The sequence below is a fragment of the Catharus ustulatus genome, chromosome 4 (genome assembly GCF_009819885.2).
Source record: "Catharus ustulatus isolate bCatUst1 chromosome 4, bCatUst1.pri.v2, whole genome shotgun sequence".
NCBI lineage: Eukaryota > Metazoa > Chordata > Aves > Passeriformes > Turdidae > Catharus > Catharus ustulatus.
Window position 1 is genome coordinate 39,582,030 of NC_046224.1, and position 17,677 is coordinate 39,599,706.

Sequence of the window (17,677 nt, forward strand, 5' to 3'; positions counted from 1 at the left end):
GCTTTTGATACTTAGATGTCTTTAAAAAAACCCAAAACTCACAAATTATTTAAACAACAACAAAAACAAAGGTGAATATTAGTTAAAAGACAAAAATCTGTTCCTAAATTTCATGGAACCTTATTCTACCATTATAGTAAGAACAAATCCAGAGGTAAACATTTGAGGGAAAAATGGCCATTCATGTCTTGTACTTAAGAAAACATTTAAAAGAAAAATGGAACAAGATAAAAATTACCAAATGAGAAGTATGGACCAAAGAAGGAAAACCTCCCCTTCATTAAATACAGAGTAGAAAGAATTTATAGAGGCACTCAACAGACTATGTAGGAAATTTACAGTAAAACTCTGTAAATAACTCTGCATGCTATTGAAATTGAGAATATAAATAATAATTACATTTAGAAAGGATCCCTACCATCTGCTGTGCTGCAAAACACTAAGCAACAGCTGAACTTTAAAGCATTATTTTTAATAATAGAAACATATGAATATTTAATTGACTACATTTAACAAAGAATTTAATGTTTTTCAAACTTACTTGAAAAACAATGTGTTTTGAGAAAGTCTATTTGATTACCTTGAGTATTCTTCCTTCAATACATTTAGCCGGGTCCTTACAAATCTCAGATACAATATATTGGTATAATGTGAACAGAGGTAAAATCTGTAGCAAAATAGTGGGTCATGCAGCTATAACATCATACAGGGTACAATTATGGAAATACACATTGCAATCACATATCAAAAGTATATAGATAACATAAGATTACTGCTTTGACCATCACACACCATCACTATTTCTCTTATGCTTTCTGAAATATTGATGTGTTAAAAAGTTCTTCAGTTAGCTAAAGCTAACCCTTGATACTACCTTATATGTGATTCACAATGCAGGAAGTGAAGTTTGTCCAAATTATTCTCTGTGTTTAAGGTGGAGTCTTTTACTACACCATTACTGAGTAAACTTACCAAAAAGAGGTTGACACAAGGGATTTCTAAAACTAAATTTTGATGCCATATTTTTTTCAATATAACTAACAGAATAATAGAATTCTGCAAGCTTTTTAAAATAAACACAATTAAGTCCTGCAACTAAGTGAAATTAAACCAGTTGTAAAATAAAGTGGATGGTGGTGAGACTTATTGACAAATTTACTTACATTCATTCTAAATTAAAAATTTTTTGTAGGGACAACTAACAAAAAAACCATTTTTAAATTGAGCTCTATTAAAGTATAGAGACACTGTATATCCTTCGAGTATCTGAAGAGGGCCTACAGGGAAGCTGGAGAGCAACTCTTCATCAGGAACTGTAGTGATAGGACCAGGAGTAATGGGTACAAATGAAAGAGGGGAAATTTAGGTTACATATCAGGAGGAAGTTCTTTACTGTGAAGATGGTGAGACACGGGAGAAGGTTACCCAGTGAACTTGTGGATGCCCCAACCATGCAAGTGTTCAAGGGCAGGTTGGATGGGGTGTTGAACAACCTGGTCTAGTGGGAGGCATCCTGTCCTTGGCATGGGAGGTTGGGTCTACATGATCTTTCAATGTCTCTTCCAACCCTGAACATTCTATGACTCTATGATCTATTGTTATACAATATTTCAGAAAAAGCAGATTATTTCCTACAGATTTATGTGTTTATTGAAAATGAAAGAACTTCCAGAATTTAATTACTGTTCAGCTTTTACATTTTTCTTCACTTTAAAATGTCCCCAAGCTTAGAAAATGCTAACAGCATTGTTAGATTTTTTGTCAAATTCACTTTAAGTTTCCATAATGTAGCTTAATACTTCTGAATTTGGATTACAAATGCTTGAGGCAAATACTTTAATTGTACCCAGACAGTTTCCTACTGATACTTGAAGTAGTTTAAAAAAATGAGTCTTTGAAGTTTTATTTTTAATAAAACTTGAATCTTGACATATTTTGATTTAAGTGTCAAATCAACTTTGCGCCCACCATCCAAAATATCTCCACACAATAAGCATTCAGGGGAAATGAAGCTCTCATTCAGCTAAAACTGCAATTGCTTTGACCATGATCCATGACTTGGATCTATGTTCTGCTAGCAAAAGTGCAGAAAACATCAAAAATATGCATAGCCATGTGAGGCAAGCAGTCTGGCTCCAGGTAATTGTCTGCTCCTTCATTTTACTGGATGTCCCATAGCAAGGACAGTTCCACAAAGCTAAATAACAAAGTGAATTCCAGTAAAGCAGGATGGGAAGAAGCAACAATGGGAGTCAGCCTAAAGTTCCAAAAGAAATCAATCCAACAAATGTTTTGCTGACAAAAAGGGCTGACATCTTTCTAACTCCTCTTCCATCTCCACCTCCTAACCTTTGTTACTCCCTGCTGCCAGCCCTGAGATCTTTCTCCCTCCCCAGCATTGATTCTGCCCCTTGCAGGACCTTGCCATAAGTGGATTCAACTCATCAAAGCTGGAAAAATCTACCTGCTTTTCCATTTGGAGAGTTTTCTGTCATGTGATTTACAGAGGTATAAAATTATCACCTGACAGGAAATTCTGTTAGTGCATACAGGATCAAACTAGAAAAAAGAGAGCATTGCCCCTTTTTCCATACTAGTAATCAATTCGATCTATTTATTCTAATGTACAGCACAACAGCATTGAAGGAAGCTGGATTAAAGTGGAAATGGTAAGACATTAAATGGAGGAAATAAGAACACGACCAGCATAGGAGGGAAGTTATAAAAACACTTCATACAGAGGAATAAGAGAACACGAAAAAGAGAAAGGCAGAAGGGATTTTCATCTACTGGAAGTTAAAGTATTGAAAGCATTCTGGACATACTGCATTTAAAGTATTTTTCTGTATAGTGTATTTTAAGTAGTATATAATAGAAAATTTCCTCTAAAATGCCTAAGCTAAATGAACCATGTGTTGTCCTCTTCCAAAACAAAAAAAAAATTCCTGTGCCTTCTAAAACATGTGTGCAACAAGCCATACCTTGTTTTAAGCGACACAACCTAGCCATAGGGGTATTTTGCTGAAGGTTCTGAGATATAAGTACAACCCAGACAAATAAGTAAGACTAGACATCTTAAAAATCATTTCCGGAGCATAAAAATAATACTTACTATTAAATTTTGTTTTGCACAATGTAATTCAGACATAATGAAATTCAGACTTGCAACTACAGTAGACATATCAGCTCTGTAGCGATCAGAGAACAGGTCAATACCAGGAATGAGAATATTTGTTTCATATTGTACAAAGTCATAGTCAGATGTTGGATGTGGAAGAGAAGCTCTAAACAGGGTCTGAAAGTAAAAACAGTGAATTAGTTTTGAAAAGTTGTACAGCTATTAGTGAGACATTATAAACTCCACCTCATAAATGACTTCATAAACACAACTCCATCAATGCCTTAATTATTTAACTGTTTCCAGCCACAATATTGAAAAATATTTTTAGAGAAAATGTTTTATGTGTGAAATTGATGGAGAAATAAAATAGCTGCAAATAGTCTAAGGACAGTATATCTCCCATCATTTCTGGGAGAGTTGCTGACTTTAAGGCCAGTTAAAAGCTAGTTCCACTCTAGTTTCACCTTTAACTAGGTCAGGTAGTGCAGCTTATCAGCTAGTGCAGCTTAAATCATGTAACTAAAAACTAATATGAAATTTAATAATTTCTGGGAGAGTTGCTGACTTTAAAGCCAGTTAAAAGCTTGTTTCACTCTAGTTCCACCTTTAACTAGGTCAGCTAGCACAGCTTAAATCATATAACGAAAAACTAATATGAAATTCAGGGAAATAATTTAAATGTTCTCTCTCAAAAGGGAAGAATGCTAACATTGTATCTGATGTTGGATATTCCTTCCCAATTGTGTTTATCTTGGTGTAATTAGCAATGATATGCTAGAGAAATTTGCATTTACACTCAGATCTGAGATATTAACAAGCCTAAAGCCTACACCAGAGGTGGAATTTAAACAAGGTTATAAAAGCTTTCCAATTCAAGGAACAAATTATGGTTTGAACTTCTTGCAGTACAATGACAGTAATTGATTATATTTTCCAAGACAATCACCCTGCAAGCTGCTTCTATCCCAATTAATATCAGACCTACTTCAGTCAAGTCACAATTATTTCTACTGTTATACAACTGGAACAAATGCTTGCTACCATTTCTGTTGAAAAGAGGAATCACCGTTGTTCAGCTTTGTAATTGTTCAGCAATTACAGTGCCAGAAGCAAGTAAAAATCCTCCTTTACCTTTGATTCTTCAACCTGTTCTCCCTTTGGTGAACTTAGCAAGTTTTCCAATGAGGCCTAGGACAGGTCCCATAGTCACAATCATGACACAAGATATCAGACAGTGTCATTGCTTGGTTTTGGAAGAAGCTAAATAACTTCCTGAAGCCACAATGGGATGAGAAATCATTGATCCCAGGAGAGTATCACTGGCAGAGTACTTGCAGTTTATTTTCCTGTACTACTTTTGCTACTGGCATCTTAACTTCCATTTAAAAGTAAACTGAATTTTTTTTCCCCTCTATATAGGTATTTTTTCTGAAAGTCTGCAAACTTAATTTTAATGATCTTGTTTTCTTTGTAAGTGAAACTGGATCATTTTTTAATATCCTCTGGTTTCAGAGAAAACTTATTATAGAGCTGAGATTTCAGTACTACAAACTAATATTTTTCAGTGCTAAAAAGATTCAAAAATTTATTTTCTGAAGAGTCTGTGGTCTTGGTTGAAAATTTAAGACAACTGTGAAGATTCTACAGATCTAAAAGAGAGCAACTCTGCTGTTGTTGATGCCATCCAGCTCCTCCTGAGCAGAATACTTCAAGAGAAGAAAAATACATTTGACTATCAAATGTTTTAGTCATCTTCCCTTTTCAGTATTTTTTCTCTGAGACACTCTTGCCTCCTATTGAAGTGATAACTTTTAGGCTATAATACAGAAAAAATGTTAAAAAACAAAGAATAAAAATACTGTCTCTAATATGCATAAACTGTTGACTACCTCTTACCTCCATTTTTCCTTTACAACCAAAGAGAAACAAAACAAAAAGAGAATTATTTTAACAGAGGGTCATTTTAGAAGCAGTTTGTTAACTTCATGAATTTGAACTGAAAATGCATTCTTACCTTAAAAAGTAGCGCAGAAAAATAGCAGTATTTTGTTCTTAATCTCATCTGTGATGTTGTTATATACCTAAAGTACAACAAATAATAATACAAATGTACCTATCAATATAAATTACTAAAATCTTTGAGTTTTTAGTCTAATGTGATAGTAACACTAACACAATCTAGATGTTTCTCCTACTGGAAAACAACTGCCTGTTTTTAAATAGGTGCTCGGCCACACCGTGCAAAGAAGCACTTGACCAGAAACAGACAAAGGGAGTTGTCTAGATTATCTTCAAACTTAAAGGAAAAACACAGGCAAATCTAAGGGCAAACTCCATCTCACACAAAACTAAAAAGATATAGCAGATAAAGCAACTCACACTTTAAAGTGTATACTCTTTCCATAAAAGAAGCTTAAGATAACTAGCACATGGATTTTAACATGGCAGGTGCCTAGCTAAATTTAATGATTCCCACACAGTACCTCATCAGAGACTTAAACCATTATGGTAGCAGGGTAGTCCTATGATCAACAATCCTAGAAATCTTTACTTCAATATTAGAATCCTTTAATCTGCATTTTACAGTGTGTGACTAAGCTGCTGTAGAATGAGCAACTTGAAAGAAGTTTAACAGTCCAAGTGAGGTCTAAACACAAAAGAACCACCTGAGGGAGAAGCCAGGAGGACAGCTCCCTTCAAATCCTGCCAGGATTTGGAATGGATGCATTAGCAGCGAAGGGATAGTATGCAGTGCAGAAAATAGGTGCCCCAAACACCTGTAAAAGCAGCTAGGGATTTGGTCTCGCCTAATTAGACCTGAGACTGAACCGCAGCTCAGACTTAGAAGAGCTGTCATTTATAATCAAGTTAAACTCACTCCTTTTCCTTTTGGGTGCTAATTCTAAGTGTAGCAATGCCACTTCAACCTGAAATACCCATGGTAGCACTTGCAAAGCTACCTTGGCTTATAGATATTTTACAGTGCTATTAATATGACCTGCATTTATGATCAAAGATGAGCACTCAAGAAAAGGTAAAAACAACATTCTCTAAGGGAACAAATTTCTCCCTGAAAGGAAAAATTCCTCTGCTTTTGATGAGTCTTTTTTGTAACAACTCATTATTGGTTTTTAATTAATTTGAACTTGCCTCATATCTTGGATGAGCAATTTCTTTAAAATACTATAAAAATACTTATATGGGTGAGATACTTACTGAGCTATCTTAGCCACTAAGACTGCTGCATGTAAACATCCCCAAGCTCCAGCCTGAGAAAGAAATTTCTGACTCATTTCAGTTGATCTTCCAATTGCAAAGCAGTCTGTAGCATCTTTTGGAAAAATTAACTCTTCCCAGGTGTTAAGAGCATCAGCAATGTTGAGTGTTTCATCAAGGGCTTGACACCAATATTTAAAAGCAGCTCTGTAACATAAAAAAATACCATCATATTGCTGACATTTTCCAAAGTGGAAGATAAGTCCTGCTTCATTTTTCCTTTATTGCCTGAGATTTAACTAATTCTGACTGGGTCACAAACTGAAATACAGTTCTACAACATAAAAAAAAAAATATATATAACATAATTTTAGGGCGTTCTTTGGGAAATTTTGGGGCCATTTGGGTACAATTTGGGGGCATTTGGGGAGGAATTTGGGGGCTTTTCTGGGGAATTTTAGAGAGATTAGGGCAGGATTTTGGGTCCATTGTTGACGCCATTTGGGGGGATTGGAGGGCATTTTTTCGGGAAATTTTTGGGGGATTTTGGGTCCATTGTGTCAGATTTTTGGACTTTTTTCAGAGGAATTTTTGGGGGATTTTGAAGAAAATTTTGGGGTTTTCTTGGAGGAATTTTAGGGGGATTTGTGATCGTTTTGGGGCCATTTTGGTGGGACTCTGGGGCCATTTTTAGGGGATTTGGAGGGATTTTGGGGCCACTTTAGGGGGAATTTTAGGACCATTTTTTGGCCAGTTTTGGGGTATTTTCCAGTTGAATTTGAAGCCCTTTTAGTGCTGTTTTTCAGGTCATATTTGGGGTTGATTTTGGGGATTTCTTTGGGAAATTCGGGACCTTTTTTGGGGGAATTTTAGGGCAATTTGGGGTGACTTTGGTGTCATTTTGGGGGCTCTGTGGGGGGATGTAGGGACATTTTTGAGGGGATTTTGGGGGGTTTTTTTCAGGGAATTTTGGGGATTTTTGAGGTCATTTTTGTGGGATTTTAGGGCCTTTTTTGGGGGAATTTTAGGGGGATTTTAGGGCCATTTTGGGGCTTGGAGGGAGGATTTAGGGGCATTTTTGAGGGGATTTTTTGGTTTTTTTCCGGGGAATTTTGGGGATTTTTGAGGGGTTTTGAGACCATTTTTGGGGTGATTTTGGGGACATTTAAAGGGAATTTGGGACCATTTTTGCAGGATTTTGGGCCCATTCTGGGGGGAATTTTAGGGGGATTTGGGGAGAAATTTTAGGGCCATTTTTTGGCTAATTTTGGGCAATTTGGGGGCATTTTCCAGTTGAATTTCAAGCCCTTTTAATGCTGATTTGTGGGCCATATTTGGGGCTGATTTTGGAGTTTTCTTTGGGAAATTTTAAGGTGATTTGGGGCCATTTTTGGGGGATTTGGGGGAGGATATGGGGGAGAATTTGGGGGTTTTTCTGGGGAATTTTATGGAGATTTGTGGCCATTTTGGAGGGACTTTGGGGCCATTTTTAGGGGATTTGGGGGGAGATTTGGGGCCTCATCAAGACACTTATTGGGACTCAAATCATCAAACTGTAGACATTACTTCTTAAAAGCACAAAAATGCATTATTATTTGCTTAATGGCAATTAGGTAGCTGAGAAAAATAAAAAATGTATGGGAAAAAGCCCTCTCAAAGAATACCTAATATTAAGTGAAATATTAAGATGAAAGAAGTTATATAGACTAGTGGACAGCAGAAGAATTTACAAGACAGTTGAGGGGTATAGGACTGACAATCAAAAAAAATGAAACTGTGCTCTTTTGAACTATTTACCTTTTATTTCCAGAATAAAAGTGAAGATTTCCAAGTTCATGTAGAGCCTGTACCTTGAGATCTGTCTGTTTATTCATTTCAAGGATTCCTGTAATTTATTTTTCATCAATTAAAAAAAAAAAAATTGCCATACCATTAAAGCGATTACTGAGCCTTGAACAAATTTGGCATGAGTAGACATGAATTCACATGTAATTCAATGCATAAATATTTTTCAAATTTATTTGTTTTATATATTTTACCTTCAAATGTACCATTTCTTATTTCAACTAACTTTGAAAGCAAAAATAAGATATACAGACCCCTTTACCAAATCTTTTGTATTTTTGTTTTTTCAGACCTCTCCAATTTCTTCTTGTTCACAAGATAAACTAGAAAGCAGGTCATTGGCCCTGCTAAACAACTCTGCCTTCATACAGCACAGTAACACTCTCACAGTCTCATTTTTGGAACCTGTGCTGCAAATAAAACCATTTAGGACCATCTGTTGACCTAGTACACTTGACCTGTTTAGTCATTCAGCAAGAACAGGTAGTAGTGAGGAGCTGTATGAGTAAAGCCATACCAGAATGTAAGATGGAAGCCAAGTAACTAGGTCACATATTCAAATGCACAGAATCTGAAAAGTCTGTCTGCTAGGGGAAAAAAAACTGTCATGGAATTAAAGTGAATTTGCTAAATATTAAATCAAATTCTGAATTAGGGATTAATCAGCATAACACCATTGAAGTAATGCTTTTTCATAAAATGAGATAACTAGAAATTATGAACCAGCTAATAGCTTGTTTAGGATCTAATGCAGATTTCCTCAATCAAGAGGAAGAAGGTTGTATATTCCTGGAAACCAGCCTTGAGACAGTTACAGCTGTCTGACAGAGGAAAAATAACAATGGGATAAACATATATAAACACAGATAGGCAGAATGTTGTTACTTCTTAGCTGTAAGCAGAAATTTATGAAAAAAAATTACCTATTGTTTGTTCATAGGAAGAGATAATTACTGAAAGCTGTGACTTCGGTATTTGTCTACTCTCAACCATACTGGAGACCTTAAATTTTTCTTTAGAAAGGTCACATGGTGTCAGTGGAAATATCACTTCATCTCCCACGTTAAATTTCAGTTTTCTGCTTGAAGAGATATGACTGCTGATTGCTCTTCCAGCATTTTCTAGATTAGAAAAGTGATTTATATGATCAGTTTGGAAAAATATTATACTATTTCTAGTGCCCCAATTATTTCCACACCATGTTAGTCAAACAAATACACAATCCCTGTGTACCCTATTTCCATTTGCTTTCCTATGCCATAATCCTATGTGTCTCCTAATTAAACTTACTGGACATAATTCACTAGTCAATGTAACCAAAGGATGTGTGCTCTGCTAGTGAAAATAAACTTGGGAAGATCTGCCAGTCAGTGCTCTGACAGAGGTATGGCTGCAAACAGACAGGTGACACAGCTGCATGACAAAAGACTTATTATCCAACTATTAGACAAATCATAGGAAATAAAGCTTAGAGCTGGTGTTTATAGAACTTCAAATTTCACTTCATATTCTATATTTTTCTAATCATCAGAAACTAGAACTTGAATTTAGAAAAATCTGTTCCTTTTACTCTTTGCTATTTTAACTGCATACACACTTCATGAAGAGAGAACACTTCAATGAATCACTCACCTTGTGTGTGTGCAAGAAATAATGAAAGTAGTTTCCTGCTGTGTCTCAATGCTCTGCTTTGATATTTCGATTTTTCTAGACTTTCTCTAAAACATTTCAGTGTATCATTCACATCAAGAGGCACACAAACTAGGGCTTTTGCTTGATTGTTATCTAAAAGGAATTAATAATTATGGAGAAAAATTTTGTCATATAGAAATAAATATTTTTAGTTTATCACCCTGTAAAATATATTTGAACTTTTCACAACTTCAAAATTAAAATATATTGAAAATTTCCCCTTTTTTCCTGTTGCTTTATAAATTAAAGAAAATTATTAACCACAGGAACATTAATTCTGTCAATAACAGTGCTGATTCACACTAACTTCTGGGAATATTGCTAGATATCAAAAAATATCAACAGAAAATTGGACCAAGACCACCACGCTGCCTCACAGGCTGTAGGTGATCTGGCACCTGCTTTTCTCTGCTTTCAGACATAGTCTGAATATATTTTGAAATATCTTGATAACATTACAATCCATCCAAAACATCAAGAACAACAATTTGAAGACAAAGCTCAGTTTAAAACGAAGGACATATTGTAGGAGAAGTGGAAGAACTATGATAAGGAGAGTAAACAGAATTTTTTTAAACATCCAGTATGAAACAAAGAAAATACTTTGGGAGAAAAGAGAACATGCAATTCTGAATTATGCTCTGACCTGCAGAATCATTGTTTGTCTCAGGATTGAAAGAGCATCCAGGAAAAACTCCTTCACTGGCAGAACGAGCAACAGGCAGCTGCAATTTGTACCCTATGTAGTTTCTGCAGCTCATCTAAAAGGCAGGATTTGTTTCATGATAACTGAATAATGTTAAGAAAAATCAATATTTGGTTCTTACAGCTAAATAGCTATATACTTAGTCATATGACAAAATAAAAAGAAGGCCAATTAAGAAAGACACCAATGGCTCATCACAAGTACTCTTGTCATTAAGAGGTGAAACATTCACACCTAAATATTAGATATAAGCATTTCGAAGATACTGCACTAAACTTGTGTCTTATTTGGTATTTGCAGTAATCATTAGCAACTCCTTGATGTTCTGCAAATCTTCCACACTTTTTTCTCCAGAAGAATGTCTACTTGCACAGAATCTGTCACCATAAGCAACCCTAAAGGACATGTTGCCCGGGAAACACAAGGGAATGCTACATAGGGAGACACAAAACAGCTCTAAGCAAGTAACAACAGCAGCCTAACTCTGGCAGAGAAGCAAACTTCCAGACCTATAAAGAACTAATCTACAACAGACTTTTTATTTTGCTAATGTAGTCACACCACTTCAGAAGCAGAAAGATCAACAGAACTACTTCTAGACTCTCTGAATGGCACTGATTTATGAAATGCAGCCATAAACTCCAAATTTTTAACCTGAAATCCTTATTACTATTAGCTAACACTAGTCTTTAATCTGTAAACTGTCTTTGAAAACTACGATTACTTTTCCACAGCTCAGTTATCAGCACTATGAAGTCGCTTACTATGGTGTCCTTTTATAGACAAAGGACCATTCTGAACAGCTGTGCCAGAGAGAATCAGAAGGAAACAGGAAATACAGAGCACCTCAGCTGCCCTTGAGTGCCTTCAGAGTCCCTGCAAGCCCTGGGCACTGGTGTGCTGTCTCTAGGCAAGGCAGTGGCTACTGAACCCCATGTTTGTGTTCATGTTCAGAACAAACCTCTTTGGTACTTTGCCCTCCTCTCCTCCAAGTCCTCTCTTTACATTAGTAACAGAAATATCCTAAAATATCCACAGTGAGACTGACTTCAGCAAAACTTCTTAGAAATAAACCTTCCATTAAAAAAAATGGAAAATTGTAATTTCTAATAGCTAATTCAATGCACAATTTCCAAGTGGCACAGTTAAGTAAATATATAGAGCCATGGCTCTTAATGAGAGGAACTTGCTGAGCTGCTTAGGGGTTTTTTGGTGGTCATCAACCTTTTAAAAGATTTTTACCGGCATTATCAGTGTTTGGTTTAACTCAATTTTATTAACTTTTGGAGCAGTGTTCCAATGCAGAAACAAAGCAATATCCAAATAAATGTTCTAAGGTCAAAAGAGTGGCATCAAGAAATAACATGAAATTAGATTTAGGCTTATAATATGGAATGGGTATGTTGTGCATGGAAGAAATGTCCTCTGGGTCCTCTACTGTTCTTGGAATCATGTCATACAAGCCTTTTCATGCACTTCAATCAATTATGTTCATTAATTTGTTATAATTGACTACTTGCTAACACTGTGAGAAAGCGTATTAATCTCATCATTGAAAGTGCTTCTCCACATTTAGTTCACATTAAGAGTCAGCACCCCAAAAAGAAGCCTGTGTTTCACCTTCTGTGCATCATCAGACAGATATTTTGTGAAATGAGATTCATGGCTGTCTGGGCCACTGAACTGCTGTATCCTTTCCAGCAGCTGCCTCTGAGCATACACCAGCAGTGGACTCACTTGTTCTGTGAACCTCTCACTGGAAAAAAAAACAGTGTAGTAATGAAGCAATACAACGGTATATTAAACTATCTAATGTAAACTCTTTCATTTTTATTAGAGTTGGTATAACTTACTGCGTAAATATGTTAAATTGTACAGCTATGTGTACCAGTGCTTCCCACTTCTTCATTTGATATAACATTTCTATTGTTTTAAGAATCAGATTACATATCCATCTCAGGTCAACCACATTCACATCATCCAGGGGAGGCTGGGGATGAAGATTAGAACCACCATTCTCATCCGCAATACCTCCTAAACAACTGGGAATGCAAAAGTCTCCTTCAGGATCCACAATCTACAGTGAAGAAACATTATTATACCTGTTATTTTCAAATGTGATTTTAGGACAAATCAATTACAGAGATTAGATAGTACTGTAATCATCTAAAAAACTTGTTACAGAGAATAACTTGGAGATAATATAATGCAAGAAAAACTCTCTCTCTCTCTAGTGAAAATGTGATAACAAAGAGTTATCTTAATAAAAATAATTTTTACCTTAAGAGAACTGCTTGCTTGTAGGTCAATTATCATATCAATCATCATGTCTGATGCAAAATAAAATGGCAACCAGATGGTGTTCCAAAGAAAATCCCAGGTGATGGGAAATGCATCCGTACGGGAATGTGACTGGTTAGCAATCAATTGAAATTCTTGAGTATAATTCCAAAGTTCTCGACAAGCATTTTGAAGCAATGTCCAGTGGCCACCACGGTGAGCAAGAACCTGCGTATACCATTCAAAATATAATTAAACCTTGGAAATGCAGGAATTAAAAGCTTCATTCTTTTATTGTAAAACTTAGTATAAGTAATCTTTCAGAATTGCAGTCTAGGTATTATAGAACCTTAATTTTTACCTTTTCATAGAAGCACTAATTTATAATTGAATTTAATTGTAGGTTTTGGTGTGAGAATAAGAAATAAAAATTAATTCACACCACATATATGTGTGTTTTTATTTGGGTTTAGAAGGTTTTATGGGAAGAGTAGTTGGTCAGCATTTCTCTTCAATTACTGGTTCTCGTTTTTCTAGTGTGACATTCACTAAGACCTGTAAAGAGAAAGGTAAGTCCGCAAGTATTTTCAAAAAAATTTAACAAACATGAAAAGGAAAATTACAAAGGTGGAATGAAAAATAGAACAATTACATTAATTGCTGTATGTTTGATAGAAATATATATTATGATAGGTGGTATGGCTGATATTTCATATATTGTACTTGGATATTTTTCAGAAGATGAGAAACCAGAGAATTTTTTTTAATTTTCTGAAGTGTGAAGTGTTTTCATGAAAAAAGTAGTAAGTATTGTAACACAATGCTTAGTAATATATAATTTAATAAGAAACCAACCACATCTTACCACTGCTCTTTTCAAATGCAAGAAGATGCTTGTAAAATGCTTCAGCAACGAGTCCTGCTCTGAGGTCTTTGCTGATCGACTTCGAGAAGTTTGACTCTGTTTATTTCTTTTCTTAGGAGATTTAACTGCTACAAAAAACAAAAAGTTCACTCGTTAAAATTGAGTTGAAGTTTTCAAAAACAAGGAAAAAAACAGCTAGGATTTTCCTGTGGCAGCTTTTCCCAACTTAAATGTTAGGAAATGCCAGTGTTAAGGCTATCATGTTTGTAAGATTATGATATTTAAAATATAAGATGCTTTTATTTTGGAATTGGGAGAAGCAGAGATGAAAACAAGTTTGAGCAAAATAGTAAAGGGTACCAAATAGTTTTCAGCCTCAAAGCCAAAACACAATCTTCATTTAAGTTCTAGGAAGAAATCACCATGGCAAGAAATCTCTTGGCAAGCTTACAAGAATCTTTCTTAAACAGAAATCTCTTAGAGATGTTAGGAAGAAAGGAGGATTTCTGACAAATTCTGTAGAATGTGTAAAATTCCTTCATTATTTTATTCACTATTAAATATCCCCCAAGGGGAAAGGCAAAGGCTTATGATAGTGGAACATGGTAATATCTGAACCATAGGTTTCAGGCAGAAGCTAATTCCAAACTATATAGTATTGGAACTCTACGGCAAAATACACAGTTTATGTAATTTTTTTAAATCAGATTTTTTGCAAAGACTAGGAGATATTAAACAAGACTTTTATCATGTTTCAGCCAATTTCAGTGGTTCTCAGTGACTGGTAAGTATCAAGGCAATGGTGTTTATGTAAAAGTAGGCTTTTGCAAAGAGAACCAGTGAATTCAAGTTCTAGTTTTTGTCACACTTCCTTGGAGAAGGCAAAGAGGACAGTTGATTTTACCTAAGGAAGTCCTACAAAAGAAAGACAGGAGAATTTAGATCTTTACTGCTATGTGTCCCTGAAGAGCTATTGAAAAGACCAGATCTGTTATTGTTGAACTTCTGGTTCAACAATATGCAGACTTTGTGTTGACTTGTACACTTCCACTAACATCTGAGGAAATCAAAGTCCTGCATTTCACAATTACCCACAGACAGGAGCCTTTTGGCTCCTGTTGAAACCTCACAGGACTAAAAATAGCTAGAATAATAATAAATGTCAAATGTGAAAGTCAGAGAAATCTGAGGTAGCTTAAGACACAGGGAAACACTGGGGACGAAGCAGTAGAGAAGGAAAATTAAATTCTACTTAAAATTTGAAAGATAATAATAAACTTCAGTCTATAACTTTAAAACCTACTTACAGAACGACCCAGGAAAATTTTGACCTACTAGGAAATGTAAAGGAAGCTAATAACCAATTATAAACCTCAGAAACTGAAAGAAATTATCAATGCATTCAGAATAATTTGGAATATTATCAATTTAATGTGTGTAGGTAGTATGGTATCTGCAAATCTAAAGCTAGTGTAATCCATTTTTTTAAAATTTACAAACTTGTTAATAAAGTTTAGGATAAAGAATAACTAATTGATAAAACGTAACATATTTATTAATAGATTAAACAATGTTCAGAATTATTAGATATGCCACATCACTTACTATGACTTTTGTTATACTAGGTTTGCCAAAAAAATATAGAGAACAATTGAAACCTAGAAATGTCTTCTATTAATTCGGCATGACTGACTGTTTTTCCAAAGGTGATATAGACAACTAATGATGGAGGTCAAGACAGACAGAAATCGAGAGAAACCAAAAGCTAAGCTGAAACTGATTTCAGTTGTGTACCAATAAAAATTCTTACAGGTTTGGGTTTCAGTCACTTCTGCCTTTTCAAGGAGAGGAGGAGTTGGTTTTCCTATGTTATCCTCTACAGCTTCTCTTGACAGTACAGTGCCAGAATTGTTTAATGAGAATATCTCAGGATCCAAAATATTGTAACTGCAGAAAGGGAGAAAGACAAGAAAACACAAAAAAAACTCCACATACAATATCAAAAAGAATTCTGGTATACATACACAAAATTCAGTTTCTCAGAAGTGATTACTTTCCATCAGCTTTAGGAATACGAAATAATGAATGACAGCCAAATGTTATAAGGAACGAAAAAATAACATAATGTAGAATATTTCAAAGTTTTCATCTGACCAATGAGGTTAGTAACCAAGACTGTGCCTGATGTCCACAAATGGAAAGCAAAACTTTTTACATAGTAACAAGTAATTTGTATTTGAAAGATGAACTGTTCATAGGAATATACTGTAATTCAGATCTGTCTGCATTAACATCAATAACACAATAATCTATATAAACAGCAATCACTGAGAGTGAAGTAGCATGTACCTGTCCAGATGCTGTGAACCCCTAATTCCAATATTATATTGCTCTTCCAGTTTCTTTTTAAATAAATGGTAGTGTGCAACTGCCAGATAGATATTCATCTGAGACTTCCAGGGCATCTCTTCAAGACACATTTGACAAAACTTACTTCGGGTTATGTATTTAGTCAGCAGCATCACTAAGGTTTGAAGAGCTAATTTCTTCAACTTATCCTTATCCTTGCCTTTCCTAAAGCAAAACATATGAAGTAGCAAAAAATGAAACTGTTTTTTTGAAGCTCTAGAAAAGAAAGTCCTGGCAAAGATACACAGAAGTATCCCATTGCATATCCCCAGATTTATATGTATAAGCACATAAGCATATGACATATTTCCAACCAAAAGACTTTTGCTTTAGTCAGGAAAAGCAACTGTGCTTTCCCTCTTTAAGTGCATTTAACGCACAGTAAATCCTATTTTATATTTTATCAGCTTCTATAAGCTATTTGTTTTAGTACTTTAAAAAGTTTAGCTTAGTTTGAAGTTATTTGTACCTGAATTGTACAAACAGAATATTATAGCAAATACAATGAGCTTCAAAGTCAATTCAGGAGGGTCTTCTATTATACTATAAATCTGGATAATTTTTTTATCGCTTTGCTTTGGTAGTTAAGCACCTCTAATATGAAGAGAACATAGTACATCAAATCTGGATGCCTGGGTTCAATTTCCAGCAAAGCTTTTTAAAGTTTCTCTGACAGATGAAAAAATTCTGTATTATTCTGTATTATACAATGCTATATTCAAACTGAATCTCATTTTTCCTTTTTTTTTTTTTTTAAATTAACTGTAAACTGCTCCCTTTATTAACCTGAATTATTTTTCTGCCTGTTTTCCACCTTTAAAATGTGGGCAGAATAGTATACCACATACAATTTTGATTATATTATACAGCATAACTATTATGCAAGACACAAAAGAATAAGTGGTAAAAACCCAAGACAGATTTAGCATCTCCTCTTCTGTTGAAAGCCACGACAATAATTTTAAGTAAGGTAGGGGTTTTTCTATTAAGGAGGAATAATAACATTTTGGATGGCTTAGGTGAATATTTAAAAGTTTATGTGGAAACTTTTTTAGGTTGTTTAAAATACTTCCAGAATCATTTACATGATTGCTTATATACAAATATTTATAGTTTCCCATTTTGCTAATTGCTGAAAGCATAAGTGACCAAAGAACCAAGTTATGAATACTACATATTCTTTGAGGTCAGAAGATAAAGCTATTGGCAAGTTAACCGAATATAACCAAATATCTGCCAAAAGAAGAGGTGAATGAATATCCTTTTATCCTTTTTTTTTTTTTAATCCAGTTTTTGAAACTAAAGAACAGATAGTCCAAACAGACTAGCACAAGGACCACAAAAATAATTCTGAAACAACTTGAACAACAGAAAATAATAAATATTTTTACTAGCTTTGTAACAGGTAAACTCCCCCAACACAGTTTGAAAAGCATTATAATACACAGATTAATAGAGTTTTTCCATGCTGATGAATCAACAATCTTTGATTATTAATACAAGGACTTGAAATCTTTAACAGCTATTTTCTTAAACAGAAATG

At 34.7% G+C, this 17,677-nt stretch overlaps 1 protein-coding gene across 1 annotated transcript in view; it reads right to left on the minus strand.

Annotated features, from left to right (window-relative positions):
• The window catches only part of CFAP54 (cilia and flagella associated protein 54), a 105,042-nt gene that overhangs the window by 34,899 nt on the left and 52,466 nt on the right, over positions 1-17,677 (minus strand). Inside the window, 14 exon segments of the mRNA XM_033058448.2 lie at positions 581-667; positions 3,113-3,295; positions 5,136-5,202; positions 6,338-6,544; positions 8,135-8,222; positions 9,106-9,303; positions 9,815-9,967; positions 10,521-10,635; positions 12,201-12,336; positions 12,434-12,657; positions 12,861-13,088; positions 13,726-13,853; positions 15,536-15,672; positions 16,075-16,299. Coding sequence (XP_032914339.2) covers positions 581-667; positions 3,113-3,295; positions 5,136-5,202; positions 6,338-6,544; positions 8,135-8,222; positions 9,106-9,303; positions 9,815-9,967; positions 10,521-10,635; positions 12,201-12,336; positions 12,434-12,657; positions 12,861-13,088; positions 13,726-13,853; positions 15,536-15,672; positions 16,075-16,299 — 2,176 coding nt within the window.